Source organism: Lathamus discolor, chromosome 4 (assembly GCF_037157495.1).
Source record: "Lathamus discolor isolate bLatDis1 chromosome 4, bLatDis1.hap1, whole genome shotgun sequence".
In the NCBI taxonomy this organism is placed as follows: Eukaryota; Metazoa; Chordata; class Aves; order Psittaciformes; family Psittacidae; genus Lathamus; species Lathamus discolor.
The window spans coordinates 31035285-31047947 of NC_088887.1; the positions used below are offsets into that span (position 1 = coordinate 31035285).

The window sequence follows — 12663 nt, forward strand, 5'->3', positions numbered from 1 at the left end:
TAGAAACAGCGCTGCACTGTGATTAGCTAGAACAGCTGCTGATTCAGTTCTCATAGTTAAGTACTGCCAAAGTTGCCATCATCTCAAGGTAAAAAGTAGGGAAAATGGGGTGATGAGAGGAAAGTAACTAAATGAAGCTGAATCTCGTGTTTGACACCTTGATGTTTTGCTGTATTCTGTAGGGAGCAGTTCTTTACCTTTCTGTTGTAGTTGTCGCTGTGTCTCAATTTGATTGGGGCCTGAGAATCACTGCTGTCCTTAAGGAAAAAAGAACAGTGCATTTAATAAACTGTGCAACCATGTTGTTTGATCGGTTGTTGCCTCCACAAGTTTTACAAACAGTTTTATTTCTGACTGTAAGAAATCAGTGAAATTGAAGAGATCAAACACTGGCTTAAGTGAAAAAAGGCATAATAAAATCAAACACAACCAGCAAAACCTGTGGTTTTAATTCTCAGTCACTGTAGACTTGATCTCAGCTGTTTGCACACCCCCTTATTCTTCCTATTGGCATGACTGGAACTCCTTATCCTCCCTGTTATCCATGCAACTGTGCATACACCTAAAATACCTCATTATTGTGCTTTACCCTGTTAGCTTTGCACTGTTTCATCTTGACAATAGGCTGCAAGCAGTTATCCTGAATCTTGTTCTTTTCAGCTGTGGCTAAACGTAGGCTTTGGGTTCATTACTCACTGGACTTTGACAGTGCTGCTCTTCATTTAGTTCAAGGCAAACAATTCTTTTCTTCAGCAAATGCTAATAGACTTTTTTGGTCAGTGTTGCATCCAGTGTGATCTTATATGCATACATTAGAAAGTGCTATGTTGTTCCCTCTGTATTGTTTTATGTTCCCCTGCCATGCTAATGGTGCAGTGAACTGTAAGAGTTCTTTCAAGGGTTGCGTGAAAGTTTCCATTTCGATTTGCTCTTTAATTCTGCTTTTAATGCTGGGTTGCAGGCTACAGTTAAATTGTTGTATCATATTAGGAGTCTCTAGATTAGAAAAAAATATCTCCTTCTCTTGCCCTTAGGTATTGGGGGCATTGCCAGCATGCCATCCCTTACATCAGTTGCCCCAGTGCCAATGGCATCTATTCCAGTAGTAGGAATGTCTCCACCATTAGTATCTTCTGTTCCTGCAGCAGCAGTACCTCCCATGGCTAATGGAGCTCCTGCTGTTATACAGCCTCTGCCTGCTTTTGCTCATCCTGGTATGCTACACTGAGACTTTGTTTACTTTCTTGCTATTAACAAATTATTTTGCCATTTTCTTTGGGTCCAGAGAACAGTAGACATGGAATTAGCCATTTTAACTTACTTTAAAGAGTGACTTTGGGTAAAGACTGTACTTTGGTTTAGCCCAATGTAATTGGTTAGCAAACTTGTATAAAAGTTGTAAGAAGAAACATGGACATACCATACTGTAACAGTTGGTCATGTTGAGTGAAATATTAACACTTTTACAAGAGCAGTGTGATAAATCTGGCTTGCCAGCAAAATGGAAAATGGTACTCTACTATCTGTTTATAACAATTGTACTGCTGTTTGTTGGGATTACTTTAAAATACTGGACTACATATGACTTCTAACACAATCTAATTAGATTAATCACAATCTAATTTGGTATCAACAGTGTTTGCATAAACTGTGAAGGTAAAAAATAGGAGGGAAGTGTATTTTCACCTATTTTGTTAGACATTGTTAGTTTATTGTAGTATTCTTAAAAGTGATACCATCAAAAGAATCATAATGCTTGTATTTGATGTTAGGAGCTAACTGAACAACACTGAAATTCTATATTTTAAAATGGTAATATAATATATGTATTCTGTTATTTACAGCCACATTGCCAAAGAGTACTTCCTTTACTAGATCTGGTCCAGGATCACAGCTAAATGCAAAACTGCAAAAGGCACAATCATTTGATGTGGCTAGGTAAGTTGGTAAGGAAGGAGCGTATGTGTGTATCTGATTCCTCAGAGTTAGAAAAATTACTTCTCTTACGCAAAGTTGTTTTCTGAAATAATATTTACTTGCAGAAATCAATTCCTGCTGAGATACTTCAGGATTTCATAGTATGCTGTGGTTTTACAAGGAATGCTCCATGACTAATGAATCATTGCAATATAATAATTAACTATTACAGTATGTGTTGACACTATTTACAAACTCTTGGAAACTTAATTTTTAGAAAAGCATTTGCTTCTGTAAACGTAATCTGCATTGTGTAATACTGCATAGGCCCTCCTCCTGTTAGTGAGAAAACATAACAAGCAATATTCTTTAAAATTAGCAACTGAGGTTAATTTTTTAAAGCAAAATATTTAATAGCTCTCATATTTTAAGTACACTTCACATGAATGTTTCTTGTGTATTCTTCAAGTTCTGCATGAAAAATCACCTAAAAGGCTTTTAGTTTATTTCAAGGCCTAAGAAAAGGTATGGTTAGGCAAAATGAAATGTATCTAACAAAATCAAACTTCCTTAGAGGGGGTAAGAGAGTAATTTCCCAAAGTCTTTATAAATCAAACTTTCTTACAGGTCTGTACTACAGATTTTTTTTTAAGGAGAAAATGGCTTGGGATGTTATTTAATCTTTTTTATTTTATTTTTTTTTCTTGTGCCCCGATATTAGGTAAGGACACTACTGATTATTGTCAAATAGGATTAAAAATCTTTCAAAACAAACAATTTTCTCCTTGAAACCTAGTAGTATTAGGAACATAGTGATGCTCTGATATAATTTTCAGAGATATAAGAAGTTATTTGCTTTGTCATAACAACATTTAGTATTTATAATGAACGGAGTTCAAGAAACTTCAGCTGAGATGGCTTCTAGATATTCCATAAGAGGGCTGTTATAGTTTTGGGGTTAACTATATCTGACTCTTACTAGTCACTTTTATTGCCAACAGAGGCCTGAACCTCAGGTGAGATGATTTCTTTCCTGAGGTGAAATTGCATAGTTCTCTAACTCTGGGCTGAGACTGGAGCTTCCTCAGCTCCACACTGTTACTTCAGTAACTCTGAAGCATCTGCCAGCAGTTCCTTCCCAGACTGCTGCTAATGCTGAATTATGAACTGGTGTGTGTCTTCAAGTTTTATTTTGGAGAAAACAGATAGCAAGGTAATTGATTTGCAGTTTATGGAAAGCGAGGAAGAAGATCTAAGCCCATTAAATTGAAATGTAAAATTGAAGGTTTTTTTTTGTTTGAGTAGGGTTTTTTTTTCATAACTGAGAATTATTTTGAATTTTGAGAAGGGTGAAATTCAAAATTTCATTTGTGGTGCTTTTATAATTCTGTCTGCCAAGTCGCCAGTAGTGAACTCTTGGCATGCATGGTGTTTGGCATACAGGAGTCAACTGTTTTGTTCTCCAGCCTTTTTTCCTCCAAAACTGCCATTTGAGTATCTATGAAGGAGAGTTTCATTACTTAGTGTGTAGTAACCTTACTTCACAGATCAAGGTACAAATATCGGTAAAGACTAAAGTAGACTTAATGTATGGAAACTCCAAATCTGGCAAAACTTGTGAGGGAGGAACTGACATGGATTAAACTTAAGTAGTCAGCTTCTTTAAAAAAAAAAAAGTTTCAATTCTTGTTTTCATTATTTAAGATGCAGCTTGGTTTTGCTTTGTTCCTATGATGGAGGATTATTTCAGCACAATAGTTTGGAAACAGAAAAGAGAAATAGAGGTATGAGCTGTTTCAGGTGTTGTCGTGTGAAAATAGGATATGAGGTCAATTAGTAGAGTGAGAGTATTCACATAATCCTTCTTAGCTCAACCTTGAAAGATCTTACCGTGCTATCTGCTCAGTGGAACAGGGAAACGAGACTTGCTGGGCTTGCTTCTTTTTTTTTTTATCCTGTAATTTGGTGCTGTTACAAATGCTTATTTAATCTGGCTGCTTTTTTTTTGTGTGTGTGTGTGTGTGTGTCTTTTTTCAGCCTTAACAAAAAAGGACAAAGTTTAAATGTGCCTAAAGAGAGAAAAACTGTGCTCATTGTTTTTCAGTATGAAGACTTGTCAGCCTTCAAACATGGGAAATCATAGCTACAAATAACAGCACACAGCGCAACCTATTATGTGAATGAATTAGAACTGGGAATATTATTTTTGTCATTTGAGCTCCATTACAAGAACACTACTTTCAAATTTAGCTTTTTCACACTTTTTAACTGTTTACAGTATATTTTACATTTCACAGAATCACAGAATCCCAAGGGTTGGAAGGGACCTCAAAAGATCATCTAGTCCAGCCCCCCCGCAAGAGCAGGGTAACCTACAGTACATCACACAGGAACTTGTCCAGGCGGGCCTTGAATATCTCCAGTGTAGGAGACTCCACAACCTTTAATCAATTTAGGAATTATTTGGCTAAGAAAACCAGTTAAAGACAGGGTAAAATGTGATATTACTTTCTGCTGACTTTGGTCATGTGTTTCCTGTTGTATGTTTATGTAAAGGGTTTTCACTGTGGACTGTTTAGGTTGCTTAATTCTCTGCTAGTAAAGAAAAAAGCAAAACTCTTAGGTTTATCATTCAACTTTACAAAAAAACATCTTCTAAGTTGCTGAATTATGATGAATGTTTGAAAACAAGAAATCAAACCTGTTGTGGTTTCAGGAAAAGAAGGGAATGTTTGTGAAAAGGACTATATTGAGCATAAAACTTGATCTCTGTGCAGCATGTCATGTTGTTGTACCTGTTAGTTTCATGTGATTAAATTTAAAATCATCTTCTCCCCCCTTCTTATCCTTTTTCTAATTCTAGTGTGCCTCCTGTGGCAGAGTGGGCTGTACCTCAGTCATCAAGACTGAAGTACAGACAGCTGTTCAATAGCCATGATAAAACAATGAGTGGACACTTAACAGGTATTGAGTCAGTTTCTGTTGTTTACTTTTTTCAGTCTGTAAAAAGCCAATTATAGTAGCATTAAAAATGGTGTTCCCATAGTAAAAGACTCATCTCTCTGTTGTTGCCGTCAACATTTTTCTGTTTGACTCTCCCAGCTGCTTAATGATCTTGTTTAGAAACAAATATTCATTCCAGCTGGGATAATTTTATCACCTTCTTTCCTTTATTTTCTGCAAAGTAAGTTGGTACTGGGAAACGATTCTTAGAAAGGGTACAGTGGGTTATGTGAAAACTTGTGCAGCCATTTCCAGTTTCAGCTCATCCACTGGTGAGGGTGCCTACTCAGTTTCAGAAAAAACTGGAGTGATACACTGGCTTAGTTCTACTAGTTCCTTTGACTTTCATAGCTTGCCTTTTTTTTGTTGTTGTTTTTTGGTTGGTTTTGTTTTTTAAATCTGTTGTTGAGATGGGAAGGGTTATGGGGCTTATTTTTAGTTTTTTCCGTTGGTGGGAGGAGCCTAGTTCATGCTGGTAACATCTTTTCAGTGTTACCTATGCAGAACTAAGCTCTGCTTGTGCATTAGCTACTTGGTAATGCAAGAAAAGGAGAAAGTTGCTCATGTGTTTGTTAATCCTTGTTTTGCTTTGTTAGGTCCACAAGCAAGAACTATTCTTATGCAGTCAAGTTTACCACAGGCTCAGCTGGCTACAATATGGTAAATCTATCAATTTCCAAACTGGAAACAGTACTTGAACCTCTATACTGAATACTGTGGGCTTTTTCTCCCTTTTCAGTCTCCCTCCACTGATAAATCATTACATGTTGGTTTTTTAATGTCTAACTTTATGTGGTGCTTTTGGTTAAGTGACACTTTATAGAACAAAACCTGCACTGATATGCTTATATTCATATTACTTAACAAAATTAAAAAATAGTCTTTTACACTATGCACATAGGTGTTTTGTAAGTTGGGTTTCAGTTATGAGTTTTTTAGGCAGACCAAATGTTGAGCCTCCTATGTCTTCCACATCCCTGGCCATATGTGATACAGCACCGGTGAAACTTACACATTTGCACATGTAGTACAAAAGGAAGCTTAATCCAGAACCCTGCTTTATCTGGGGACTTCTCTGCCTTTTAGATGAGTTTCTAAGGGCTTATTTCCAAGGGTCTTGAGTTACATACGCTTAAAATAATGGATTTTAAAAGGATTTGTCTCACCTTCTTGTTTTCCTTTCAACTTCTTCTTTGCTGAAGTTTAGTATGTTTTTATTGTTACATGGAATGTTACTTCTGATTAACTGCCGTACTTTTTATGCCTTTGCTTGAAAAACATTGTCAACTCACTTACCCGTCTGACTTCTGCTTGAGGGTTTCAACTGTGTTGTCGGTTTAATGTGGCAATTAATTTGCACTTGCTTTCTTTGCTAAGCACAGGTGTTTGTGTTACGTCTTAAAATGCACTCTCTCCTGTTTCCTAACAAAGCTACTGTAAGGAAAAAAATATCAATCATCCAGCAGATGATTAACCCAGAAATACTGTGCTTGTTGCCAGTGTTCAAGCAGGCTGTGTGGGCAGGGGAATGATGTCAGTGTACTGCAGGAGTTCTAAACATAACTCTCTTTTGACATTTAAAACTGCCAAGTCTACTGAGATAAGGATCCTACAGCTTTTGTTGCCCGGTGTATAGCTCCTTTTTCTGATACTTGCTCTCTGGCAGTGGAACCCCAGTCGCTGTTCTCTGGGGCAAGATTTGTCAGTCTGTACTGGGTTTGGATTCACTGATTCATAGACACACAAAGTGAAGTACAGTATGCAGCCTGTCAGCTACTCTTGTAGCAGCTGTTCTCGTATTCCTGGTACAAGGATGTGGATCTGGACTGTTAGGACAGCTGATCAATTATATCTTTGCCTGCTAGATTTTCATTCTAGTGACTTGTTCTTATGCCCCCATCTGAGGAGTTCATTAGCACAAATGTGGGTCAAATGAGCCTGTAATTGTCTTCCAAATTTAAATCCTGTAAACAGTCCTGTACCTCCAGGCATCAAAAGAATGTATCAGTTGCTTATCTGTGATTTTTCGCAGTATCATAATTTTCCTGTATGATTAAAGTGCAGCACACTAGCGAAATAAAGCTGATGTTTAGGCTGTTAAATTTTGTCCAGTGCCACCTTACCATGAATAAAAGCATTTTGTGCATCCCATGGAGCACTGGTTTTAGGTCATCCAGAGATGTTACTCCATAATTTTTTAGTAAGTGTATAATGCTAAAACACTTTTGTACTTGTCAGGACTAGAATGTTAATGGCTTTGATTTTAATGCAGATATGTGCTCTGGAATGTGAAATAGGAGCCTCCAGGGAAGAAGGATTCCAAACCAAAATGTTCTACCAAACATCTGAGCTGATTCTTTTCTAAATGATACTGTTTAGTAGATGTTCACAAAGTGTTCGAGAAAACTCCACTGATTAATGTTACTTACACAGTATCTAGTACAGGCAGCATTCAAAGAGCAAGCAAATTAGAAGCCATGGCTATAAAGGTAGTTTCCAGGCAGATGTGTGAGATATGTGGGAAATAGTGAAGCATTTGGGTTTTGCTTTTTATTTGTTTTGAAGAAACAAAGTAGTGTGGAAAAAAATAGTGAAAAATTGAATTAATTTTGAACTGAATACTATGCTTTTTAACAGTGCTTTTTAATATTTAAGAGTTTACTTACCTTGTTCCTTCCCTTTAAAAAGGAATCTTTCCGATATTGATCAAGATGGAAAACTTACAGCTGAAGAATTTATTCTGGCTATGCACTTAATCGATGTAGCTATGTCTGGTCAGCCGCTGCCACCTGTACTGCCTCCAGAGTATATTCCACCTTCTTTTAGGTAATGGGTTATAATTCTGGAATCTTACTCCTAAATTTTTATTTCATTTGGGAAAGCTGTCCTGTGACTATGAAGTAGAAGAAATTGAAAAGTAATCCCTCTCCTTTTTGTACTGCCTCTATGGCAGAGAGTGCTGCCTTGATAGGAAATGCTTGTCTAGGTTTTTGGTTTTGTACAATTTAACTAGATGCTGGAAGTAGCAAGAATTCCTTGCAAGAATACAGTTTTGGTCAATGTTTGATGCTAGCTTACCTTCCAAAACTTAGTCTAGCCATATAAATTTAAAGTGTTATAGTTCAAGCCTATATTTCTTTAGCACAAATAGTATGTATTGGAATTCAAAGCATGATATGAATTTGCACTATAGCAAATTAGACGTTTTTTGACACAGTTGTGTATGTGAATAGTAGTGATGAGTTGTTACTTCCGTTTCTCTATTTCACTTTTTTGTGGAGAAATGGCTGGGGAGATAGTGACAGCAATGAAAAGATGTTTGCATACAATGGTAGCTTCATGGTCGTTAAGTATCCTCCTGAAGATTACAATTTTGTTGTTTATTCCATGTGGGATCTTGTTTTTAGCTTGACTATCTTGAGCTCTTCCTCTGTCTTTGCAACTTTTCCTGTAGTTGAGATAGGCATTTCCGCAGCTTCAGACTGGTCACAAGTGAGAGATACTGGGGACAGGGTTGAACACATCTGGAAGCTGCATGGTTCTGTGAACTTTGAACTGGGTTTTTCAGGTCACCGGTGTGTACTGTTGAGACTCTGGAGGGTACTGTTATCTTAATGGCAATGGCTGAGTAAAATCCTCTAGGCAGCACTGAGGGAACATTAAATATCAGTAAACATTTCATCATGGCATTTAATTTATAATTTCATCATTAGATCATAAATAAATCTGGCAGGCATAGGTTCTTCTAAACAACTCAGAATTATCACTTTATTGACAGAAGAGTACGCTCTGGTAGTGGCATATCTGCTGGAAGTTCAGTGACTGCAGACCAAAGGTTACCAGAAGAACCAGCATTAGAAGATGAACAGCAGCAACTGGAAAAGAAATTACCCGGTGAGCAAGCAAAACCAGCAATACATTGTGTGCTCTGATCAGAGAGATGCTATCATCAGGTTATATGCTGTGGAGTTAAAAAGGCTTATTAAGAAATGTTTTCTTTTGAGATCAGTTTGTGACCTGTCAGAGGCATAACCAAGACATTGCTTGGTCCAGCTAATTCCTTACTATTGCATGGTCCTTTGTGTTAGTGACAATAGAGATATGAATAACATTTGGGTTGCTCATTTTATGCACTCTCAACAGAGGCAGCACTTTGCAGTCCTCCTACAGTTGTACAATGAAAACTTTTTACTAACTCCACATTCTGACTTAAGCGGAGTGTAGTTTGCCTTATGTACTCTTAAGATCACAGTATGCATACAGAGGCCTATTTCACTGAAGTCTATGTAACAATATGTTTTTTGATACAAGCCTTAGCAGCTCTGCTTTTGGGGAAAATTAAAAAAAAAAAAAAAGAAAAAAATTAAAAAGGCAGTAAAGGAGGAAAAAAAGGGACTTGGAATCATATAATCATCAAATAGTTTGAGTTTGAAAGGACCTTAAGATCATCTAATTCCAACCCCCTGCTATGGCAGCGACACCTCACACTAAACCATGTCACCATAGGCTCTCTGTCCAACCCAGCCTTGAACACTGTCAGGGATGAAGCATTCACAGCTTTCTTGGGCAGCCCATTCCAGTGCTGCAACACCCTCACAGTAAAGAACTTCCTCCTTATATCCAGTCTAAACTTCCCCTGTTCAAGTTTTAACCCATTAGCCCTTGTCCTGTTGCTACAGTCTCTAATGAAGAGTCCCTCCCCAGCATCCTTACAAGCCCCCTTCAGATACTGGAAGGCTGCTATGAGGTCTCCATGCAGCTTCTCTTCTCCAGGCTGAACAGTCCCAACTTCCTCAGCCTGTCTTCATATGGGAGGTGTTCCAGTCCCCTGATCATCCTTGTGGCCCTTCTCTGGACTTGTTCCAACAGTTCCATGTCCTTCTTATTTTGAGGACACCAGAAGTATACAAAATACTCCTAGTGAGGTCTCACGAGAGCAGAGGGGCAGGATCACCTCCTTCGACCTGCTAGTCACGCTCCTTTTGGTGCAGCCTAGGATACAGTTGGCTTTTTGGGCTACGAACGCACACTGCCGGCTCATGTTCAGTTTCTCATCAACCAACACCCCAAATCCTTCTTTGCAGGGCTGCTCTGAATACAATTGAGTCTATTAGACTTGAGAAGCAGCACTTTCCTGCAGTGATTCTTTCATGATACCGTGTTTAGTCATGTATACTCTCTGTCTATTGTAGCATCTGCTACTTTGCCGAGGTACTTGCTTGTACCTTTCAGGATCATTATACTGTCGTTTCTTAAAGAGTGATATTGCAATTGTCATCTTGTAGTTTTACAGCACTAACGTTGATTAAAAGATGGGTTGCACAGCACAGCTCGTAGTTCATGAATTTTCTATTCGAACTATGGATTGGAATTGTCTCGGTTTGCCAACCTGTTATTCTAGATTTTTTTGTTTTATTTTTGGTTTAAAGCCATTTCTGCTTTCAGTTAAAGAGGAGCTAGAGTGTATAAGCCTTTTACTGTATTTGATGTGCAGATTTTCCATTGTAAAGATAATAGTGTATGTTATCTTGCTTTTTCATTGGCTTTGCTAAATGTGACTAGGTATTGTGGGTTTTTTTTTTTCTTATTTTGAGATATTTGAAAGAATTTTTGTTGTTGGCTTTTATAACCTTTTAGAAGCTTTGTCTTAAGCATAATAACACAAACCAATAGCTGTGTATTTAAGTTGCTAGAAGTTTTTAACTTCTATTTTTGTACTTTGGATATGCTTTGTTTTTGCTTTGTTTTGTGACTACCTTGATTTTCCTGAATAGCTGTACTAGCTTGTTGGACTGTCATCTTAGAATCTGCTCTTTCTGAGCCTTGAACATGGTATCTTATCGTCAATGCTATTTGCAAGTGCTTTGTCTTTCTACCTATTCATTTTAACTGATTTTCTTGAAATAAATTTTCTTTTTTTTTTCTTTTTTTTCCTTTCTACTTGGTTTCCTAAATCAGTAAGAGTTATAATCACATTCTCTATCAGTTCGTATCTTGATATTCTTTGAACCAAGAAACTAATTTTAAACAAACTTGGCAGACATCAAAGTGGTTAGATTTTTTTTCAAGTTTTATGAAAATTGGAAATTGGCAATAGGAAAGGGGGCCCAACTTAAATAAAGACAAGAGTTTAGCTGGTTCAGCAGATGTTGAGTCAGTGTGTCAAACAGTGCATGCACACTTTGAGGTAAATATGTGCTATCTCTTCCCTGCCAAAAATGTACATCCTGAGCACGCAGGAAGAGAAATACAGAATATGGGGTATGGGAATAGGACATACAGATTATGAAAAGAGGCAGAAGGTGAAGTTGAAAGAATAATTTGGAGGCACTGTAAGGGGTGGACCTAGGAATGTGGAGCAAGGAAAGGTCAATTCCTGATATTGCGGAATGTCAGGGAACGCCTGCTGGAAATGAGGTCATTCCTTTAGGACTGTAAGTGACAAGCATGCAGATCTGCAGAAATCCAGTTTTACTGAGTTCAGCTGCCCAAGAACTTAAGCCATTTCTTTTCCTGACAGTAATGAGTAATCTTATGAGAATATCAAGTTTAAATACATTCTGGTCATTTGCATAATGGCTTTTGGATAATATCATCAGCTGAATTCTTTCCCTTATAGTAATTGAAGTGTTGGTTCTTGTTGCTGCTACTATTATCAAATGCAAATAGTAGCAAAACTGCTACTATTATTAAATGTATACAGGAACTCCAGATCCTGTGTCCTCACAGAGGACTAGCTAGTGAATGGTTTATCTAAATTATAAGAGATATTTTTTATATTATATAAATATAAATTATATACTTTTTTACATATATACATTTAATACATATTATATATTTTATATATAATGTTTATATGTACAATATATATAATATTTATATAAATATATATAATATATTTAAATATAAATATAAAAGAGATATATCTTTTATATTTTATATATATTTCCCTAAATTATAAGCCCCACTTGTAGGGCTTTGAGGAGAAACTTAAAGCCTGAGGAATAGGGATTGAAATTCACACCTTGGTTCCCTAACGATGTGTATTTAAGGGGATCTACAATGATGATAAAACCAAAAATTTCCTATATTGCTGTATTATCAGTAGTTTAGAGCTGTGTCTGGTACTGTTGGATGGTTGTTTCACTTTGATTCAGCATATATAGATTTTGATTATTTTTTTAAGTCAGTAGCAGAGTTTAATTCTCTTTTTTTCCTATTTCCACACATTAAAGTTACATTTGAAGATAAAAAACGGGAGAACTTTGAACGTGGCAATCTAGAACTTGAGAAACGGAGGCAGGCTCTCTTGGAACAGCAACGCAAAGAGCAAGAACGTCTAGCACAGCTGGAACGGGCAGAGCAGGAAAGGAAAGAACGTGAGCGGCAGGAGCAAGAACGTAAAAGACAACTGGAGCTAGAGAAACAGCTGGAAAAACAACGGGAATTGGAACGGCAGAGAGAAGAGGAAAGGAGGAAAGAAATAGAAAGAAGAGAGGTAACCAACTGGATAAAAGGAAGGTGGTTATGTCACTGGCAGCTGTGCTTGATTAGAACAAAATGTAATGTGTATGCTAAATATTTTGCTGTAATTTTTAGTCAGCAAACATTTAAAGAATGAACTTGAATATCTGGGGGTTTAGAGGTAAGAAAGAGTCAGCTATCTGCTTCTTTATTTTTCATGTGAAAGAATGAATATTTAGATATAAGACAATGTGCTCCTAACATCTGGCTTACTTAAAA

The 12663-nt window shown here is 37.0% G+C and overlaps 1 protein-coding gene across 5 annotated transcripts in view; it reads left to right on the forward strand.

Moving 5' to 3' along the window:
• The window catches only part of ITSN1 (intersectin 1), a 142258-nt gene that overhangs the window by 45777 nt on the left and 83818 nt on the right, over nt 1-12663 (forward strand). For all 5 annotated transcript variants that reach the window (XM_065676868.1, XM_065676866.1, XM_065676864.1 and 2 more), the window contains 7 exons: nt 1035-1214; nt 1845-1938; nt 4781-4881; nt 5517-5580; nt 7609-7746; nt 8699-8814; nt 12156-12418. In XM_065676868.1, coding sequence (XP_065532940.1) covers nt 1035-1214; nt 1845-1938; nt 4781-4881; nt 5517-5580; nt 7609-7746; nt 8699-8814; nt 12156-12418 — 956 coding nt within the window. The remainder of the gene's footprint in view (nt 1-1034; nt 1215-1844; nt 1939-4780; nt 4882-5516; nt 5581-7608; nt 7747-8698; nt 8815-12155; nt 12419-12663) is intronic.